Source organism: Cyanistes caeruleus, chromosome 12 (genome assembly GCF_971803275.1).
Source record: "Cyanistes caeruleus chromosome 12, bCyaCae1.hap1.1, whole genome shotgun sequence".
Lineage (NCBI taxonomy): Eukaryota > Metazoa > Chordata > Aves > Passeriformes > Paridae > Cyanistes > Cyanistes caeruleus.
Window position 1 is genome coordinate 18,752,177 of NC_141712.1, and position 22,468 is coordinate 18,774,644.

The 22,468-nt window shown below is 38.8% G+C and overlaps 1 protein-coding gene across 2 annotated transcripts in view; it reads left to right on the forward strand.

The window, feature by feature from the left end:
* The window catches only part of USP10 (ubiquitin specific peptidase 10), a 46,237-nt gene that overhangs the window by 13,800 nt on the left and 9,969 nt on the right, over nt 1–22,468 (forward strand). Inside the window, exons 1-7 of one of the 2 annotated variants that reach the window (XM_086847856.1) lie at nt 2,533–2,774; nt 5,650–5,718; nt 8,588–8,633; nt 13,133–14,152; nt 19,669–19,760; nt 21,297–21,406; nt 21,840–21,895. In XM_086847856.1, the coding sequence (XP_086703982.1) occupies nt 2,754–2,774; nt 5,650–5,718; nt 8,588–8,633; nt 13,133–14,152; nt 19,669–19,760; nt 21,297–21,406; nt 21,840–21,895 (1,414 nt within the window). In that variant the 5' untranslated portion in view covers nt 2,533–2,753. Of the gene's footprint in view, nt 1–2,532; nt 2,775–5,649; nt 5,719–8,587; nt 8,634–13,132; nt 14,153–19,668; nt 19,761–21,296; nt 21,407–21,839; nt 21,896–22,468 lie in introns of those variants that run through there. The other variant, XM_086847857.1, reaches the window with a different exon arrangement.

Consider the following 22,468-nt stretch of genomic DNA (forward strand, 5'->3'; position numbering starts at 1 on the left):
AGTTATTACACAAATATATAACTATTTTTACATTCATTCCTGAGTGGCAGAACACAGATCTTGGATAGATTTGATTAATTAATTTTATGTAATTTGTGTTAAAATCTAGCTGCAGATAATATCTTGAAGATGTGAAAGGGATATTATTGATGAAATTATTTGTTCCAAGTGCTGTAGAATCTCCTGGAGTGCAGCTGGATGTTACACTGCTGTAATCACATTGGAGAGATTAAGGGGAGAAACTGATTCCAGTTTGGTCGTGACTGGAAGCACCAGTGACTGACAATCAGCAGGATTTGGGATTTGCTCTAAGGAAGGTGTTTAACATGAGTATTTTTTTAAAGAGAATTAATGTTGGGAGACAGCGATTCAATACAGGGAACTTGATTCCTTGCAGCACATCAGGCTGAACATGGAAATTGGTGACAGAGGCTCAGGAGTGAGCTGGAAATACTGTTCCAGCTTTAATAGTCTCATCCACTCAATATTCCTAACTTGTATTATAGAAAAAATGTATTTTCAAAATGCTACACTTTTAAGAATATTCTCATCTGCAGAGTACTTGTGTAATAGTCTAGTCTTAAAATTTTAACTTCAAGAGGAGAGACAAGATGCAGCTCTTTTTTATCCTTTCTTCAGTCGTACAGGAAGCAGTTCAGAACTATAGTTTTAACTGGTTCTTTAATTGTTTAAGAATTTAGTTGTATGAGGTTTTTTGTAGTCACAAGACTATGACAGTATTTTGCATTCAGTGCCCAAACTTAATTGCAAAATCTTGATAAGACAAATAAATCTGAAGTACTGGAACACCCATATCACCAGCAGCTTCAAGAGAAAAGATACCATTTCAGAATCGCATAAAGTATGTTTAATTTTGCAGTTTTTTTCTTTAATTAATGTGCTGGTTGTTAGTGTCAGTATGTGAAGGGAAAGATTTTAGTTAACATCCTTTGTAAAGCTACCTCATTTTTAAGATTTATTTAAGCATTGTCAGTTTTGTTTTCATCCTTGGTCTAACACATGTGACATCTGCAAGAAGGCATTCACATTTGAAAGCTCCCAGAAGTTCAGAACTTGTGTATGTTGAAACCAATGTTTAGAAACCAGGGTGGAAAGCAGCCCTTGTGAATGTATAATTGTCTCTTTGAAGTGACTGGTTATGGAACCTCAATAGGGAAGATATGGGATGGAAAATACATAAATACTTGATTGTATAGTGTAAGCAAAGCATGTTATTATGTTGGTGTATGTTTGCTCACATTAGTTAAATCATGGTAATTTTAGTGTGTTAACACATCTCTGGTAAATGCTCAAATTGGGTTACTGTTGAGAATTGCAGAATGGAGTAGATCCATCAGTATGGTTTGGTTTTGGTGGTGTTCTCCCACCCAAAGGACAAGTTTGGTAGCCCTGAAGAGGAAGAGTAGCAGAGATAGAGCTGCCCTGTGTATCCCCTCTTTCCTAGAATTCCACAAAGGCTCATGCTTCCCACACACCCCTGCCTCCCCCCCAGAGGAGGGTGTTATTTCCCCTCTGTTTTTTTATACAGTTGCAAGTGACAGGTCATTGGGATCTTTTTGATACTGTTCTGATCCTGCTTTTAATGTGTGACAAAACCAAGCTCCCCAGGCTGAGGTGTCCTGAGGGACCCTTGAGCACACTCAGTGCAGGGCCAGCGATGGCTTTGCAGAGTTAAATCACCCGGGGAGGAGAGCAGCGTGAAGTACGTGCTCCTAAAAACGCCAGAGGATTCCTTCCCAGGAGCCAGGACAGACAGAACACTCTTAGAGAGGTTGTGGAGAGGGTTTGAGGAGAGGGAGGGCAGATGGGACTGAATTAAGCCTCTTAGGGATTAGGTATCTTTAAAAGTAAGTCTGGGGGTATCATTACGTTTGGTAATTTTCAGAACTTTCTCCCAGTGTTCTATTCAGATTTTCTTCCCCATTCAGTCTTGGTGTGACACTGGATCTCCTAAGCTTTATCTGTGCTCTCCTGTGAGTGAACACTGACACCATTGACTGCTGTTTAATGTGCTTTTCAAGCAGCTGCGTTTTTGTCTGAGGCGATAAATCAAAATCAGTTTTCGAGATCAGCAATTGAATGTTAAACAGTGTTGGAGAAATAATGATTTTTATTTTTTAATTTTGCTTTTTTTAAATTTTGTCTTATAATGAAATTTGTGTAGAGATATTAATTAAACCTCAACTTTTCACAGGTAATATTTTTTAATGTTTGGGTTTGTATGTTGCCAGACTCCCTGAGTTTTTGTTATTGGTGGGAATAGGCCTGGCTGTTGCTGCCTGGGCCAGGTGAGCTCTGTGCTCACGTGCAGTGCCCGACCTTCACTCAGGGCTGTGCAGGTGAAAGGCTGTTGCTGTCTTGGCACAGCAGTGATGGAGCAGGACAAGCAGCTTATGAGCACAGCACAATCTCTCACCTGCTCCAAGGCTGACCCTGAGCTGTCTGTCTGACTCCCACTTTTCCTTGGAGCTTGTGAAGTCCGTCTGTTATCCCTGATTGGGACCTTGAAGTGTTGTGACAAACAGGAGCAGAGATTGGGACAGCGTGGGGCAGGTTAGCTGGGCATTAAAGGCATCAGTTTGATGGAGTTGTAATGGGTGTGTTTCTTACACGCTTGAAAATACTAAAATTGGAATTGAAATCATCTGAAACACATTTGGCTGAGCTTTAACACGTGCTGATGTATCTCTGCCATGTGTTAAAATGTTATTTATAGAGTGGGGGAGAAATTAATGCTGATAGTGAGTAGCTTGGTAAGTTGTGTAAGTAATTTAATTAAATGTTTGGTGTTCCAAGCATTAGATTTTATTGTATATTTACCTGTTTGGAAAAGAAGGCAACTTTGAGAATTTTGAGGTTAGGTGGAGTAATTCTGAGGGTGCAGACAAGCTAGGGCCCCAAAAGCTCATGCTGATAATGAGGTTATTCTTGTGCTGTTTTTTATGAGATCTTAGTCTGCTCTTGCTTAAAATTTCTTATTACCTGGGCATTTAAAATGCAGGAAAACCTTTGAGATTTGAATTAATGGTGCAGGGTAAGTACTGCAGCTGTGCTAATGCTGTTTTAGAGCTAAACAAGTATTTCCTTACACAGGTGACTTGTAGAGTCCCAGGTACACTGATTCCTTAGAATGGATGCATGGATGGATGGACAGCAGGCAGGGAGTTACAGCATCTTTCAAATTGCTTAAAATACATTGGTTTTTTTCCCCCTCTGAATCCTTTTTTTGGTAGCAGTTGTTATACTTGCCAAGGGATGTGATATCACGGTTCTTTCTCACTCAAGTGCGTAGTTGTGTCTCAAAAAGGGTAGAAAATTCTGTCCAGCTTGCAGAAGTTATTTCTGGAGAGATGAGGCTGACTGGAGGCAGAGGAGGTTGGTTAAACTGGGCAGGTTTAATGTCATCAGTCCTGTGGCCTTAAGTTTATTTTGAAATGTTATTTCTCTTGGTTATCATGCAGGGATCTTTTAACTGGTGACTTAATGCTGGTGTAAAACATGGGTAAATAAAGACAAATCAGATAAAATTATGTTAATTTCAGGCTCAAATGGGATGGGTTTTTTGAGCTTTAGACTGGCTAGGATGAGATGTTGGTAAATATTCAAAGTCCTGTTTTAAATTATGCAGGAAGAGTTGCATAGACACAAATTTCTCTATATGAACACATCATTAAAACAGTTAATTTATGATCACTTTGTTCAATTTTTGTCTTGTGTTTCCTCATTGAAAAAGCTCAGAAGTACCAGGCCTGTGATACTTTGCTTAAAAATGTTGTTTAATGAAATTATTATATTACTAGATGGAAAAATTAGGGTTGGATTTATATAACTTTTAATAGACTACACTTGAGATGATTGTTTTGTTCTGTTGCATGACAGCATCAAAAATACATCCTAAAACATCATTTTAGTGATGAGTCAGCAAGTGATTTTCTTAGGTTTGTTTTTGGAATATGATAAATTCTAGTTCATATGTTGCTGAATAAAAATGCTTTGGTTATATTGAAAGTACAAACTGAGCCTGAGTCCTCTGCCAGGAACTGTGAAACCACTGGGTACAATTTAGGGATCTGTTTGGTTTGGGTGTTGGATTCTCCCTTGGTGGGCAGCAGTTGGCTGAGGGAAGAGTTTTTGAAGCATTCAATGTTTAACTGTTCTTCACCCTTTGAATCACAGATGTTCCAGTTTGTTTTGACTGTTAGAGTTGTTTGTAGTCTAAACCAGATAACACTACTAGTTTTTTTAAATCCCTGAAGGCCATTAAAATGGGCACACTCTGCCACATGTAAAAGTGGTGTGTGTATAAATCACTTTTTGTGTAAGAAAACGATGGTTTGTAATTGCTGTGGAATTTGGCTTTCAGTTAAGCTTTGAAATTTATGAATGTAAATGACTGTGAGTCATGTAAACAGCAAGTTCCATTAGAATAAACCACCTAAAGCCTGGAAAAAAATCCTGTGATTGGGTTATTGTGTGTGCAGTGTGTGGCAGCAGCCTGCCCTTCAGCAGAGATGATTTCCCAGATTTTAGAAATTCTTTTTTCTGGCTCAGCTTCCACTCTGGTTTGTTGTGTCTCAATACAGCCAAGCTAAGGATTTGCCACCAGCAAGACTTCACACTGCTGAAAAAGCTTTTCTGGTGGGAGGGTGAAGGAGGCAAAGAATTGTCCAGAACGACCCTGGGAGAACACGGAGATAAATGGGAGTGGGGACTGTGATGTACTGGGCTAGGCTTTTATCCACATGCCAAGACTGGTGTTTTTCATTCCTCTTTGTCTATTTTGTCAGTTTATTCAGCTCCTTGTTTAACTTCTTTCTGTGCTGATATCACTGTCCTGAATGTTTGGGTGCTATTCAGTCCACTACACCTGGAGGTGGAAGTTTATAGAAATGTGAAATGCTGTGAAATGCCAGCAGCTCAGGCCTTTTTTTTTAATCTTTTGTTTTCTGTAAATCAAATTTCTCATTTTTGTGTAATTTTCTTGGTGGTCTTGTTAGGTACTTTTTTCCAGAGAGCATCTAGGTGCAAAATATCTGAAAAGCTACAGAAGAGAATGTTGGGGAAAGATGATTTATCTTAGGTTTGTTATGGAGAGCTTCAGGCACAGGAATAACAGAATTGATGACTTTTGTGTATTTTCCTACACCTGAGCAGTTTAATTTCTTTGTGCCCTCAGGTGCACTTAGTCTTGTGTAACTCCTCAGTTTAGCAGAATTCTGGAGAAGTAATTCTTTGGAGAAGTAATTCTTGGTTTGTTGGTTTTTTTTGGTTTTTTTTCCTTTTGTGAGGGGTGGGTTTAGAAGGCAAACCAGCCTTTGCCTGGGGCTTGTATGAACTGATGCAACTCCTCATCCCACATGATGGTTTTAAAGGATGAGGAGCAGTTTGTGATCACCTCCAGTGGGAATTTGAAGGAAAATGCTTTCCTTACAGTTTCAAGAGTTTAAAGTTCTTTGCTAAAGATATAGGAAAGAACAAAGATGGGATTTGGGATGCAAGACAGAGTTTTTGACACCCAGCACATAGGTATTTTTGAATTCAAGTATCCTAATGGATTTCAATATGAATTTATTACTTGTATTGAATATAAATAGTTCTTTAACAAAGATCCTTCTCTTTTATTTTTAGTATATTTTTGGGGAGTTCAGCCCTGATGAATTTAATCAGTTCTTTGTGACTCCACGATGCTCTGTTGAGGTAAGATCTACTACTTTAAACTTGTTTTAGAAATAACATTTGAAAGCTCCTTCTCTTTGTGTGAACTTCCCAGCAGAATTCTTGCTTGTAAGGTGGGCTTGTAAGTCTTGGGAGCCTTTTGAAGCACAGGGGTTGTTACTGTTTTTGGCCAGGTGGAGCCCTGCTGACCCTCAGAGCTGTGCTCACAGGGAAGGCTGTGTGTGAGGTCTGAGAAGTGCATCAATAATGAGCTAATTAGTGACAGGGAGAACCACAGAGTGGGAACAGTTGTCTTTGTGTGTTGTTGGAGTTCATTACATACTCACATAGTATTGTAGGCTCTTATTCTCTGTAGCTCTTGGTAGAGAATGACTTTCCTTCATAGGGAAGAGCTTTATCCCATTGTCCTCATCTCCAGACTTGAAAAATAATTTTCCTCTGGGTCAGTTTCCATGTGTTTCCTAAAGACATTTCCATTCAAACATTTCAGTCATGCTTCCATCCTGCCCTCTCAACATAAAGGAAACAAACACTCGAGCTGTAGATGGGGAAATCCTTTTGTCACAGTTTACAAACCATTGTTAATGTGACTTAGTTTCCTGTAGCTTAATTTTCCAAGGATAATTAGTGTAATAAACTGCTGAACAATGAAAGGGCATGAAGGGAATGGGGTGGGGTGGGGAGTGAGGGAAGTTCAGAAAGGAAAAAGAGCATTTTTGCTTTTAGAGGGGAGAGCTGTGTCTCTGGTCCAGGGGAAGCAGAAGAGGTCTTTAGGTAATATCTGTTAGCTGTGATGATCCTGCTGTTCTCCCACCATAAATGCAGTCATAACAGTGGGACATTGTCATCATGTGTAGTGTCACCTGAAGTGCCCCCATCAACTGTTCCAACACTTACTTTAGGGGTGGTGAAATCTCATATCTTGACTTCTGTAAAGCTGTTCTCAAAGTATGAACCTGCAGCACAAGAACCAGTGTAACTTCATTTTCTCAGTGTACCACTTACTGGTTAGCTGTCCAAATAAAGAGCTGTTGAACGATGTTCCTTAAGTTTGTCCTTGATCTGGTTCAATTCAATGTTTTAATTACCTGGATGATGAAATAAAAATGATGCTTATTAGTTTTATACTAATTGGTGTAAAAACTTGGCTGAAAAAGGCAGGGTGAAATTCAAGAAGGACAAACCAGAGATGATAATTCTGCAGAGATGTTTGACACACATCGTGTTGGGGACAGTCCCCACATGTGCTGCTGTCCCTCTGAGGTCCCTTAACCACAGACCCAAGGGAACTCTGGCAAGGGAGTAGTTAAAGCTAAAGGGAAATGTAGGTTGGATATTAGGAAAAAGATTTTTACAGAAAGAATGATAAAGTACTGGAGGTGTCTGCCTGGGGAGGTGATAGAGTCACCATCCCTGGATGTGTTTATGAAAAGACTGGATGTGCACGCAGTGCCATGGTTTAGTTGAGGTGTTAGGGCATGGGCTGGACTCAAGGATCTTGAAGGTCTCTTCCAGCCCAGTGATTGTGTGATCCTGTTGTCTAAAATGTCCCTTTTACATGTGACATTTTTTGACTTGTTATTCTGCGTCATACCTGTTGGTATGTGTTGGTACGTGAACCTGTGATGGTTCACATGACCCAGTTGTATGGAACAAGTCAGCAGTGCAAAAGTGCTCTTGATTAATTAGATATGTTGGGGACCAAGAGGCTGACTACTTTTTTAAAAATTGTTTTATTTTCTGAAGGTCTTTGCTTTAGATAAAAACAAAAGTTGCAAAGTTTATCATTAACTGTTTGCTATAGACATTTAGAGTAATTTTTTTAGCTCTAACTAAAATCATATTGAACCTATGTTCAAAGTTAATATGGAGCTTGACCCAGTGATTCTCATTTTTTACTTGAAAAGTGATATATTAAGATGTATTGAGATTCATAAATGGATTTACAGCATGTTTTCTTGTATATACTTTTGCAATGGAATTTCAGGAATTTTTCTTGCCATTTCTGGTGCACTGGTGTCTGCAATGCATTAAAAAGGCAACATGTGAGTATCTGTAGCTTTAGGGAACTGAAAACTTCAATAAAGCAATTTTTTACTTGTTACACCATTGGAGTTACTATTTAGAATAGCACTGTAAAGTGCACTGTGCACTCAGTGTTGTATCTCCCACTGCAGAACCAGTTGCACTTTCTCCAGGAGCTGCTGGAATGCAGTGTGGCAGTGCTGCCAGTTCTGCAGGCACAGGAGAAGCTCTCAGCTGCTCAGGAGCTTTAGGGGCAGGCAAAGGGAGTTAGAAATTGCCCACCTGTGGTTGCACCATAGGGTTCTGTCAACCCTGAGGCCATAAAATGATGCCAGTGTTTATAGGAGATGTATTTCCAAACCCTGTGCCGTGGGTACATTATGGTTAGGCTGATCAATGTGTTCAAGCATCCACCTTAGCTGAAACATTTCAAGGGCTAGACTGGAGAAGGCTGAAAGTCAAAAGGTTTAGGTGTGATTGGTGGCTGGGCAAAAGTTTGTTTTATCCTTTCCCAATTTGGTCTGTCTTCAGCTTCTGTCTAAAAAGAGGATATGTTCCTCATCCTAAAATGAGTTATGAAGAAAGATACTGATGCTGGGAGGTGAATTGCTTGAGAGGTTGGTGAGCCTGTAGTGTGTAACCAAGATAATCTTTATCTTTCAATACTTGTGATAATCTTCAGGGACGCTTGAAGCTGCAGTGTGGGGTTTGATAAATATAGAAGCATGAGTTCAAGGCATCCTCTCCAAAAATCAAATCTCAGTTATGATGTTTTTAAAGGATTCGGATGTTTCATATGAAACTGCTATGAAATGTTCATAGATTTGCTTTGCCTTTAAATAAGTTTCATTTCTTTTTTGTACAGCTCCCCCCATACAATGAAACAGTTTCATGTGGTATTAAATCCACAGGTAAGTTTCATGATGGTAAGAAATCAAGATATTTTTTTTATTTTATTTTTTTTTTCAAACTTCAAGGTTGTGACACTTTCCTGAGATTTACTTTAACCTCTCTTTAAATATAATTACTAGAACTTGCTCAGCACCTACACAGGCATATATTAGGCAGATGGTTTTTTTAAAACTTGAATGAATGATATCTGTGAGAGGTTTTTAAAATCCTGCACTGAACTTCAGCTAATTACAGTGGGCATCTTATTCCTCCTTCGCTGTGCTGCCACACAGTTAGAGTCCTGTGGAAACACTGTAGGATGTGGCTGTGAAAATGAGGGGGGCTGGAGAGCCGTAGCATGAGTATTTTCTAACAGTTACAGCAAGACTGCTCTGCAAGCAGTGCTCTGTTCTGTGCTCCCTTTGACTCTTGTTTCTGCCTGGCTTGGCTGTTTTTCTGGAGAATCCTGGTTTGTTTGGTTTTTTTTTTAATCTCTTGATGAAAGTGTGACTTGATGTAAAAATAAATTAGAGTTCTCCTTTTAAAGCTGTTCTGCTCAGGTCTTCTCTGCCTCAACCCATACCTCTTACAGCCTGACCTTACTTTGGAGTTGCAAGAAGTGGACAGGTAGATAGGAGCTGCCCTGGGATCCTCACTTGAAATAGTTTTAACCAAACTTCCACAGTGTTTTAAGCAGCAGGTAATTTAGTTTTTGGTTACCTTCCTGAAGCAGAGGAGAGCCAGGAAGCTGAGACTTAGACAGATGTGTATGAAAATGACTCCAGCTCTCCTTAGAAAATCATGGAAGTATCTGAACATTTCTCAAAAGAGAACCAAACTACACATTAGTGTTTAAGAACATCTGATTATTTTGCTTGGAGACTTTGGCCTTGCTTTTGAAGATAAACAAGACAGACAATCAGAAAGATGGACCACAGGTCTCATTTGAGAGCAATCAGCAGCACTTCTGACAATTTAGTTTTATTTAGTACAGGACCAGTTTTAGGACCCTGAGTAGTTCTAAATGGGGGTTAGAAAAGTTCTTTAAAAAGACCATATGGTGTGAATCGTCTGTTGGTGACAGGGGCATCCAGTCATGTATTGCTAAGTCTAACTGGATTTAAGTTTTGTTCTTTCAGACTGAGATTTTAATGTTCACGAGCCATACAGAAAGATGGTTTGTACAAATGTCTTTCAGATCATTCCTAGACCTTGAGAGAACCCCTCCCAGCCCTGAGATTAGGTAATGACAGCAAATTAGGTTTTGCTTGTAAAGTGTCTTTAACAAACTTGCACTGTACTGTGCATGCCCATTATCACTGTGATGGCTGCATAGGAAGCTGTGCAAACTAAACTGGAATGCTTGGTTATGCACAATATTTATATTTATATATGATGATACACACTTACCATGACACACCTTACCATTCCCCATAGTCTTCATTTTTTTCTGTACTTATATTCAGTGTTTAACTTTATTACAGAATCAGAATATTAATATTAATACCTATTAGGAGTAATGAAATCATGGCTTAAGCTCTAATCTGCAGAGCTCTGTTGACACTAATTAGTACTGTGCATTCACAGATTTTGGAGTTGCACATAGACTGTCCTTGGAGCATCTGTTGGTGCTTGTTTCAATATGTGTGCCATGTTGTTCATGGCACAAAGATCTGTTTCAGTCCGTTCAGAAATGGAGCTGTGAACTAGATTGAAACAAAGATGCCCTGAAGCAAAGCAAAAAGTCAAAACAAATAAGAAAAAAAAAATTACCTCTTATTTTTCTCAAATGAACTTGACACAATCTTACAGCAAATGAGCTTCTGCCAGTCATTCCATAGACCAACTGAACAGTAGCTACTGGTATTTATTATTCTAATCCTGCTGTAAGGTGCAATGATTAATTGCTCACCTGTAACTTCCTAATTTATGTGTTAAACGCTACAACATCAGTTATGCTCTGGGCAAGGTTTCAGCCTGTGATGTTCATTGTGCCATGGCTGCAAGGAATGTGTTCTGTTCTCTGCTCCCCACTAGCCCTGAGTGGGCACTTGTGGTTGTTTAGTGTACATTAAGCTGATAAATTCACCAAAACTAGAGAAAAGGCTCCTTTAGGTGATGTTTTTTTGCCAGGTTAGCTTTTGGTCACACAAGAGCTTGGAGTTGGCTGGGATGAGAGGAGCCAGGACAGGGCTACAGAGGTGACAGCTTTTACCTTGGGCTCTGATAGGCTTGACTCTCCCATGGAGGGAAACCACATTCTTTGTTTTGAAGCAATTACTATTTTTTTTTCATTTTGGAAAGTCCTGGATTCTTTGAAGTGGTAAGGACTTGAAATATGCCCAGTAATTAATTTGTATCAAGGTAGGAGGAATATTGTGTGTTACCAGTTGTTGCCTGTGCTTTGTGCTGTTGCAACAGAAGGTAGGAAGAACCAGCTCTTGGTTCATGACTGAGGAGTCACTCCATGAGCGATGAACTGATGAAGAATGGTTTTGTTGTGGATTTTTCAGTGGCTGTTTTGGAGCTGTGTGTGCACAGACAGCCTCTGGAACATGAAGTGCTGCCTGAGCTCTCCCAGCCCTTCCCTCTCCAGTGTAGATCAGGCACAGCTCCCCCCATCCCTGGCTCCAGGCTGCTGATTTTTTTAAAAAAGGAACTTCAGCCCTCTCTTCTGGGTGGTGATGGCTCATCAGTGATTGCAGAAGTGGTTGGTGAATGGCAGACAGGGTGTCAAAAATGCTGTCTCACAGGGAGAGGGGAAAAATTTAGAAATTTAAAACTCACTCTCTTCCTAAGATGATTTAGAGAAACCAGATGTGTGTGGAATTTTTACCCTTTTATTATTTTTAAAAAGTCTCCTTTAGTCTGACTGGCAGCAAGATTGAAGTTGATATGTGACGTGTCAGCTTCTCATTTAGTCAGGTTAATAGATCAAAGCAGAAAAGCAATTAACATCTTTATAATTTGTTCATTAAATCATATGTTGGTATTGCATGGGTAAGTCAGACCTCAACACACATTGAATGTTTGTTACTCTTCATTTTGATATTAAAAAATGCAGATTCTTGTTCCTTTCACGTTTTTAAATCTAAATTATTTGTAAGAAGATTTTTCTAGAAAATAATCCAGAATTGCAAAACTTTTACATTTACAGTCATAAATCAAAATATTCCCTACTAGATTGTTTTCCCATAGGATTATTTATTTAGATCTGTGAATAACTTCTTTTCTGGGAACTGTTGGTTGCTTTTTGTTGTGTTTAAAGAAAAAATTCCACCTCATTTTTAGTGAGCCTGTGATGTACTTGAAAATATGTATTTGTTGACATGCATAATGTAAGTTGCACAAAATCTTAAAAGTTTAGTGCTGTATCTACTTAATTCCTTTCGAATTAATATCTAGTGTTGTTTGGTTCTGTAGTAAGTCTTAAAAAATTTGAAATGTGTGTTTTAGCCTCCATCGTTGAGGAAACACAAAATATTAAAATGCAGTGTCTTTGAAATGGAAACATACACATCATAAAGACCTGCAGAGCTTTAAAATGTCAGCTTACCTTCAAAATTCCTGAAACTGTTTCATTCATTTTATATCTTTACTTGATAGTTACAGCAATAGTTGTAGCTGAAGTGTTCAGTGTTACCAGTTAGCACACATACATTATAACAATAAATAAATTCCAGGAAATTGCAGAACTTGGTGACTGAAAATATTTTGTGGTACTGCAGCCTGCCATGAGAATATTACTCAGTGTTTCTTTAGTTCTAGGGCAAATAAATAAATCAATAAAACAACAAAAAAACCCAAATCTTTTCGTAAGCTCCCAGTGCAATGCCTGTGTACAAGTTGAACACTGATTTATGTTGAGGAATATGTTGTATTTTGTGTCATAAAATCCTGGACTCTTACATCTCTCACACAGTAACAAATTTTTGTGATAAAATTCAAGAAGTTATAAATGAGCCTGGAGGCTCAAAAGCTTTAATTGCAGTGTTCCGTGCAATTAATAAATATATTTCTAGTTATTAAGGATTATGGTAAATGTTTGATTTTAATGAATCTCACTAGGAAAACCATACCCAGCCCCTCACAAAGCAAACCTCACATATGGGAAAGTTAAAAAGGCAAAGGCTTTAATTGTCAGTTGAACAGACTGGCTTGAAAAAAGTGTGGAATTAAGTATTACACCATATTTTACAGGCAATTATCCAGTAATTAATTTACTATAGACATTGGACTTTATTAATTTTTCTTAAGAGGTGAATTTAATAGGGGTTATGTGCATTGTGCATTGATTTGGAAATTACGTAACTCTGGTTAAGAAAACCTGAATCATGCTCTGCTATGTTCAAGAAAATGATCTTTTGAAAGTCATCATGTTTGAGAATGAGAATCTCTTTTGTTTGGGGAGCGTACTTTCTTTTCTGAGTCACTGGAAAATAGGAGAGTGGTTTTCTTGCTTTTGCAGCTTTTTGATTCAATGTGATTCTCTAACTGAGATTTGCTTTCTCTTGTCCAGGGGAAGAGTATCAGAGAATTGAATTTGGTGTTAATGAAGTTATTGAGACTCAGTCATCTGTCCTAAATAACACCGACTACAGTATTTCGAGTACTCTGAATCCTCAGGCTCCAGAATTCATTCTCAGCTGTGCACCTGCTCAGAAAACCCCAGATGATGCTCTCAGCGACACAAACTACAACTCCATTGACTGCCAGTTCAGTGACCCCAGCCTGGCTCTGGACAGCGGCTCCAACGCTGAAAACGACGGCTTGGCCGGAGGCCTCGGGCAGAGGGAGCGGAAAAAGAAGAAAAAAAGACCCCCTGGATACTACAGTTACTTGGAAGACGTCCCTGACGGCGTGGCTGCCCCGGAGGCGCTGGTGAACGGCCACGCCACGGCCGCGGGGCTCAACAGCCTGAGCACGGAGGACGCGGAGCTGGCAGGAGACCTCCCCTCCCTGGCCACGCCGAGGACTTGCAGCAGCCCCGCCAGCTCCGTGGACTTCCTGGCCGGAGCTGCGTGTGCCGAGCCCGGCGCCGCAGCCCCCGGCAGGACTGCCGGGCAGCCCGAGGTATGCCGCCTTGCTCACTCTGAACAGTTCTGCCTCCCCTCGGAGGCCGTCAGAGATAGCCCCCTAAGGACAGCTGTTGTACAGGCTTATGCTGGTACTGATACTACTGAAACTCTTGGCGTTACTAATGGACAAACACTTGAATCCTCTGGTGAGGACACAGCTGCCAATGGGGTAGAATTGCACACTGTGGAAAGCACTGACTCAGACCAAGCTAAGCCTGAGGAAGCTTCACCTACTACTGAGGCAACGGTCCCGCTTGCAGGATCAGTCCCCGTTAATCAGCCTGCAAAATCGTGGGCTAGTCTTTTTCACAATTCCAAGCCCTCTGCTTCCACATCTGTGGTCTATGTTGAGACTAAGTATACCCCTCCTGCCACATCTCCTCTGGTCCCTGAAAAACAGGTTGAAGTCAAAGAGGGACCTGTTCCAGTTTCAGAGGATCCCGTAGCCATAAAGATTGCAGGTATAGTTAATACACACGAGTGGATGTTACACTGCAAGGGTATTAACTCTGCTTGTAAACAGGAGTGTGCAGTATTGATAGAGAACATTCCTCTGGTAATGAGCTGACTGTTCAAACACTGCATGAAGGATGTCATTTGAATAAGCCAGTTTGTATCCCCCCGAGTAAACATTCCAAGCAGGCATTGCCATGTCATTATCCCAGATACGGGGAAACTATTGCTGCTTGTCAAACAACCTGTGAAACAGTCTGTTGAAATGATCTGTGGTTTCAAATAGGCTGTGTGCTGTTATATAAAGGAGAATATGTTAGGTTTGTTCAGAAAATGGTGTGTTACGTTATCCGGTATTTACAATTTTGTAGAGTATTCCATTACAAGAAGACTATAACTATATTTATACCAAAGTAGCTGAAATTCCTGGGCACTAAACAGCAGTTAAAGTATAATGGCTACATAGGTCTTGCTTCAGAAATTCCAATTCAGGAAATATCATACTGACTAGTATGCTTTTTGATGGGTCTGTCCTTCCAATTTAACCATTATAAACAGTATTGCTTTTTCTATAACCAATGCCAGCTGTTCCCAGTTCAAGAATAACCCTAAAGAGCTATCCGGAAGGGACATCAGGGCAGGGAATAAGTGATAGAAAAGCTTTGACTCTTGGTCCTGTCATATCTGTGGTCCTAATGGGAAGTGCTAGAAACTGCAGGAAGTTGGTTCAGCCAGAAATTGTGAAGTTCTCCCAGCTTGGGTGCATTTTGTGTCACTGACTCGCGAGTGTTGGAACCAAAGTAATTATTTTAAATCTCTGAAGTGGTCCATGTGTGAGAAGGCTTTGTGCAGAGTCCTGCTGTTTATGCTACAAGCTAATTTACAGGTGCAGTGTTTTGAATGTGACAGCTTCAAGTCAGATTTCTGCTCTGAACAGAAGCTGACCTTCTGTCAAGGTGGATGATGTTCAGAGTGTCCAGAGTTGTGTGCTGCCTCTCCTCCCTCATTACTCACCAATGGTTTCATTACTCAGAATTGTCTGTTGAGAGAAAAGCTGTCAGAATAATTTATATTTCAGTGTATTTTCCACTTAGGTGTCACAAACACTGTATTAAAGCAATATAAATATATATATATATAAAAAGCAGGTGATTACAGTCTGTATGAACCCATATGGAGAATGTTGTCATAAAAGCTCAAGCTATCATTTGGTAATGATTTTTGACTTAAAACTATTCTGTGACCGTCATAAAGCTAAGATTGCTTTCTATAAACAGGAAAGGTTTTTTATCTTGTCCAAGTTGTTCCAGCTGTAATTTAACTTTCTAGACTTTCACTGTTTCTGTACTATTCTTTGCCACCAGGTGGGAGCAGAGCTTTTTATTTTGTCCTCTGTAGTAAAACACAAATGTAACTTTTACCCAGTTTTCTTCTTCCTTCATTATTTGCTGTTTGGGCAGAGGAATAATCTGAGTATAGATAAAAGGAATTAGTCTGCTCATTGTAGCTGATTTAGGTAGGAGTTAATGCTTCAATTCCTGTAATTCAGATATTGCTGATTGGTGTAAAATGTTTACTTGAAGATCTGAATGCCATGTGATCAGTGCTTTGCTCTGTGGAAAAAGATGTTTTTCTTTATTTTCTTCATGTGTACTTGAGTGTTCTCTGTCCTGCTTGGAAAACAAGTACCTGAGTGCTTTATTCATCTACCCACACTCAAAAACGTGTTACAAGAATTTCAGTTCATGATTTTCAGACAGATCGTTTTCTCTCTTCTGGATATATTTAATTTCAAATCTCCTGCCTCGGTGGTCACCCTGTGTGAGGGTCTGTGTGTTTGTCAGGTGTGTTCCTCATTTTCCCTGTGGCTGAGTTGAGATCCTCCTCTTGGATCTACTGGGAATTCAGCAGCTTCAGCTCATGCCAATGGGAATGAATTTTTGACCGTATAGTATGCTGGACACAGATAAACTCTACACCTGAAGTACCTTGAGTTAACAGAGTTAAAAAAATGAACAAATCAAATTAACAAACAACCCAGGGTTGGAGTGCTGAGGTCCTTCTGCACAGTTCTTGCTGCTCAGCACACAAGAAGAGATGCACAGAGGACATCTTTGCTTTTCCAGGGACAAATTGTTGGTTTGTACTTCAGTTTCAGCAGTTGTTACAAGGGAGGTTAATGATTCACAGGCACCCTGAAGATAATTTAATGCTGCTTGATTCAACCTGCAGAGATCTGTAGTTCCTTTAGGCTCAAAGACAGAAGCTACACAAGATAAGGAGATGATCAGGACTAGAAAATAAATAGAACAGGCAAATTTCATGTTAATCTTGTTGAGAAACAAATACTGAAGAGGTAATTTTAGCAAGTGTCCCAATATATATCTGCTGTGCAGATAACTGCTCTTATGTGTTTAGAAAGTAGTAATTACGCACTGCAGCCTTATTTAGGTGCTAGGACAAACATTTTTAATAATTAATATCTAGGGGATAGTATGGTTATAAATGATACTGGTAAAAAAGAAGACTCTTCAAGGCTTTACTTGCCACATTTCACAGTTGGTCCCCTAAGATTGGAACCTGATAATTAATAATGCCTTATATAGTATCAGAATAAGCTAAGAATGTAAGTGATTGGAAAAATATTAATTCTCTCTGAGTAATCTTTTAACTGTTCCTGGTGATCTTAGGAAAAATTGCAGTGAGAGAATCTAAAACAATTTTCTGAATCATGTTCTTTTGCAGTGTTCTCACTGTGGATGATGGAGGTAACAGTGCCCATAAAATCTGTTTACAGCAGGCAGGATTTCAGATGAATCAAAGAGCAGAAACTTGAAGATATGACTAAATCTGGAATGATTTTAAATTTAGAAGGAAGGGAATCCAATAAATGCAAGTATGGAAGGCACCAGAACAGAAACCAAATGCAAGTACAGTGGTAGAAGTATTAGAGAAAAGGATCTGGAAATTCTAGGGAATTGATGAGTGTCTTTTGTACAGCTGAAGAAGACAGGTTTTTTCCCCTCAGTGTGTGTTATTACCAATTTACATGGAAAACATTGCAAATAATTAATTCTGCTGTTGCTGTTGAGGACTTAATGCAGTGGCCATCTTTGGGCATTCCTTCTGAAGGAAAATTTCATAGTGCAGCAGCAAAAATGGAAATAAGATTTAAAAACCATATGGTCAAACATGGTAAATTTAGAGTTAGTCTTTCATGATGCTGTTGGCATGGCCGTTGTAAATTCAAATTTACAAAACAAATTCACAAAGATGGTGGCAGTTCAGCAGTTCTGCTAACGCTAGTGATAAAATGAAATTAATTCAGATTGTAAGAAAAGTGTTTCAGTGTTATAGAGCAGATTTTTTTCTCATTGTAAAGATAGGTAAATGCTAGAGCAAGGAGTTGTGGAGACATGACATCCAGGGTCTGGGAGGTTTTATAAACTTCAGAAATGCAGTCTCTTGTACACTCAAACTGCATTCTTAAATATTCTTGTTTAGGGTTTAACAATGATCTCCTGGATCATTGTCCAGATCTGAGGAAAGATCAGTGACAGGGACAATATTCTCTAAATCAGGGCCTTAAACCAAGTGTTCAGTTCCTAAACTTGTAGCCACCTTTATCCCTTCAGCATGGACACCATTGCCACAGGGCTTCTCTTTCACTAAACTTTGCACTTGCTTTCATTAGGAAATCACTTTGTACAAAAAAATATAAGAGGTAATTGTAATAACAAAACCCAGTGAATGAACTTCATCAAAATGCTTTCTGTTTACCAAATGAACTATCTAAACATTTGCTCATTTCACAAATCAGTACCCTCTAAAAGAAAGGAGTTTTCTGGGTGCTGGCATGAGCCTTCCAACAGGTTTTGAAATTTTAAGATTTTCTCACGGTTGTAAGTGTATTTTTCTTCTGATACACTTGCAAAAGTTCTTCTGGTTACTGTGTGTTAGATGTAAGCTGGAAATGTGCTTCTGAATGTAATTGCAAACCCAAGTCTTTGTTAAAAAAAACAAAATTCCCAGGAATTGCACTGAAGCCTGTACACAAAGCAGCTTTGTGACCACAAGAGGATGCTAAAGGTCCTCTAAATATCTTTATTTAGTATGATGAAAAAATGGGGAAGAGTTAATGTAATAAGTTATTGATAGACAAAAAATAGAAACTTTTTCAGTTACTTTTATCCTTATTTTCAACAATTACTTATTTTAACAGAAATATTATGTGTGAACACAGTTCAAATGTTGCTGCTCTAACAATACATTCTGAAGTGCTCTAGCAGAAATTTAATAACATATTTTAGCCCTCAACAGAAACTTTTTCTGCATCTGTGCTACTTCATCTTCCATTGTTTTTGCTGTCTGTTCTTTCAGATGGCACATTCTTTATGTAATAGACAACCAAATGAAACACTTCCTTTTGTTTTTGTCAATTTTGTTTGCTTAGAACTGATGTTACCTGCAGGAGATGTTATAGATAGGGAGATAGCTTGGCATTAGAAGGATGTGGATTTTGTTTGCAGTTCTGCCTTCCTCTGCTTAGTTACAGCTTTGTACCTCTGGTTTTTTACCTATTTTATCTTTATTTTATTTTATCTTTATTTTTTATCTTTATTATTTTATCTTTAGTCCTGTAGTGAAGAGCTGAAATTCTTTTAAGTTTATAGCATATAAGAGCTTTAGAGCCCCTCACATTTATTATAAAAATAAATAACCCCACTGGTACACAATTGCTATATTCACTTGCAGTTTATATTTTGTCTTCTATACAATTTATTTTGCAAGTTTAAAGTTTATGAACTCCAATATTTTCTTTAAACATTTCTTATTTAGGTATCTAAATAACAGGTCAGGATTCCTGGAAAAGTTCCCTTTGTTGCTCTTGGTTTCATAACTGGGACAGACTAATGTGCAGTGGTTTCCAAGTTTTAAACTTGGGCCATTGCTGAAGGTTTTGAAAGAAGGAAAGAGTAGGAATTACATTATGTAAGGCTGTTACCTTGTAGGTTTTGGAAGTGTTAAATGAAACAGCCTGTTCTGAAGAGCAGAGCACATCTGTCTGTATGTTTGCACTGAGATGATTTTGTTGTAAGATAGTGGATGGTGAAACTTCTAAACTTCATCTCTCCTCAAAGCAGAAAAATGTGGGAAATACTTGATAAAACTGGTGACAAGTGATTCAGTGATGGTGTTTTATATCTGTGTATGTATCTATGTAGCAATATAAATAAAATATCTGGATTTAGGAACACAAACATCCAAATCAATAGGTCTTGTTTTGGAGTGACGGTGATCAGTTTTGTATCAGCGCCTCCTGATCCGAGTCTGGGATGTCTTCGGTGGAAGAAAAATATCCGATTTGGAATGTGAGCAGTGGTTAAATGGAGTGGAAATCATTTGCTGAAGTTTCTGGGAATCTTGTTCATTGATTTGAATTACTGTGTAATGCTCAGCAGATTTTTGTTTGATGGCCATAAGAGTTTTGTTGATGCTCAATTTACTGTTTCTCATTCTGCAGAAATACTGGAAAATGTAAGACTAATACATAAACCAGTGTCTTTGCAACCCCGAGGGCTGATCAACAAAGGAAACTGGTGCTACATCAATGCTGTATCCTTCCCTGGGAAAAAATTAATGCTCTTAAGTTGATATTTTTATATTCTATCTGTCAGAGTTTTTCTGGATTGTTCTGGTAAGTGTTTTATAAAAGTGCTTTGTTTTCCCAGATCCTGCTCCTGTGGTTAAAATGTTGAAATGTAGCAGCCAGATATCCAGGGGTATTTTGGATCATTGAACCTGGTGTGCAGGGTTCTCCTGCAATCCAGTTTGCAGTTTGTTACCTGTGTCAAAATATTTCAGAACTGTGACTTCTCCCGACTGAAGCCATTGTCATATCTAGCAGTGTTTCCCCTTGCTCTGTGCATCCATTTAAATGGTTGTTTCTCTTTTGCACTTGAGGTAACTGTTCTTACACTTTGTTTTGCAGTTTTAAGTGGATTATTTGGGTTTGTGCTGAGCAGGTTGTCACTCTCGTATCATCTGTGGAAAGCAGCATTTAATTTAAATTAATCCTACTACAATCTTACATATGGAAGATGAGCTTGCTCTTAATTAGAGTTGTATTCCCCTGCAAAAGTAACTTTTACCCTGAGGACAGAAAGCACCTTCCCTTGGTGCTATATTATGATAGTAATAAAAATAATAATAATTAAGAAAAATTGTCTCCCATGTCAGCAAGGCTGACTGCAGGTGACACTTGGGATACTTCAAGTGCTGGTACTACTAGTGAAAAATGTTAACACCAATTTCAAAGCTGATCATGGCAGATCCTAATAAAGCATTTCTAGGCCAGTGACTGTGCTTTAAATAAAGCTTTTATCGTATATAGCCAGTTCTGCACTTGTTTGGTTATATACACTGTGGTTCTTAGCTCCCATTTTTTCAATCCTGAAGTTTCACTTTGGAATTTAATACTCAGTTTTTGCACCCTGTAGGGATCAAATTAATCTCTCTCTCCAGCTGTTGAGATTGATCCCTGATGTTGTCATTTCACTTTCCCTCCAGTTTTTTAGTGCATTTCCTCTGTTCACTGCTCTCACCAAGGTGTGATGTTTGTAAGAGTATTATTCTTCCAGCATATTGGAAGTTTCTGGAGTTTTCCAGGTTGCTCCAGCTCTGTGCAGTGCAGAATGTCTCACAGCTCAGTGGGTTTTGCTTTTGTTGCAGGTGTGACTCAGCACCTTTAAGTTTCAGCTGGTTTCTTCCATTCTTCTCAGAAAATGTATTCCAGGTTATCTCCTGCCTATTTTCAAATGGTTAATTCTCTAAAGTCTTTCGTGTGAAATTTCTTTTCCTCTCCTGCTCCTGGATGAAATGTTTCCTTACCCATTAATTAAAGATTTTACCGTGTTTAAAATGTCAGTTAAATCATTGCATGTTACAAGTTGCTGAGTTTTTTAAAAATAACTTCTGTACGTTATTGGTTAACATTGTGATAAAGCTTCATCCTCTTTTCCAGTTAAATTCTTGGATTGAGCTACCTAATAAAAATACAGCTCTGTTTTTCATATGGTTTTGTATATAATAGAATATTTGGTTAATACACAGATGCCATTTTCTGCATATTTCCTTAATACCACTGCAAAGACCCTGCAAGCCTTGGTTGCTTGCCCTCCAATGTATCATTTAATGAAGTCCATTCCAATGTATTCCAAATCGCAGAGGCCGTGCACCTCCACACCAATGCTAGACAGTTTGTAAGTAGCTTGGGAAAAAAGGAATAAAACTCTGGGATCTGGCTAAACTCCGTAGAAATAGCTAACAATGGCTGTTGTTAGAAGCTGATATATATCCAGAAGTTTTTCATGTGTTTTTGGGTGGCACTTTGATAATGAACTTGGTGTTTTGCAAGTGCTTGGCTTGTCAAGGAAGGTAATTCCTGTTGCCTTGGGAGTGTCAGTTTTGTGTAGTGTTTCATGTGCAGAAATGAACTGTGAGAGGTGCAAGGACCAGCCCAACACCTGCAATGATCAGGTGGATTTTTATGTCTGAACTTTACTCAGATTTCATGCTGATGTTCTTTGATTTCATTTTGTTTTGGCAGTCAGAATGACAGTTATCTAATTTTATTATTCGTCCTTCTAAGTCTTAAATTGCTGCTCATGTCCAATTGCTTCCCTTCTGTTTCAGTGTTCGTTTAATGAATGAGTTCACTAATATGCCTGTACCTCCTAAAGCAAAGCAAGGTGAGTGGGAGCAGGGGCACAAAGCAGAAAATGGTGGGGAGAAGCCTTTAGGGTAAAGATCTGCATGGGGGGAGATGTTGCACCTTGAATTTTTTTCTTCTGTTTGGTGGACCAAGTGTACAAGTGCAATAGTTTTTTGACAGTTTTTTGTTGAAGATCCACTTAATTATGAGGATGCTTTCCAAGAACATGCCCTTTCTAAGAAATCGATACTCCCTGTATTTTCCTCCGCATCCTTCCTTACATTTCTCCAGCTGTTTATTTATCTGATTGCTCAGTTCTGTTCCTTAAATCCTGAACACACTGATTTGGAACAATTTGGGGCCATAACAGATCCCTTAAGCAGCTGGAGATTGCCTGCAGGAATATTTTCCTGGCTTCTGATTCCAGTGGGAAAACTTCAGATGTGTTTGATTTCTCCTAATATATATTTAGGCTCAGTGATGATTATGGAGTGAGGAATAGCATATTTTTTGATGCAAATAAATTGTCTTAAAGGTTTCAGTTGTTTAATCTTAATTTTAAACCAAGTCTGTTTTATTGCAAACTTGTAGAAACAAGCACATTCCTGAA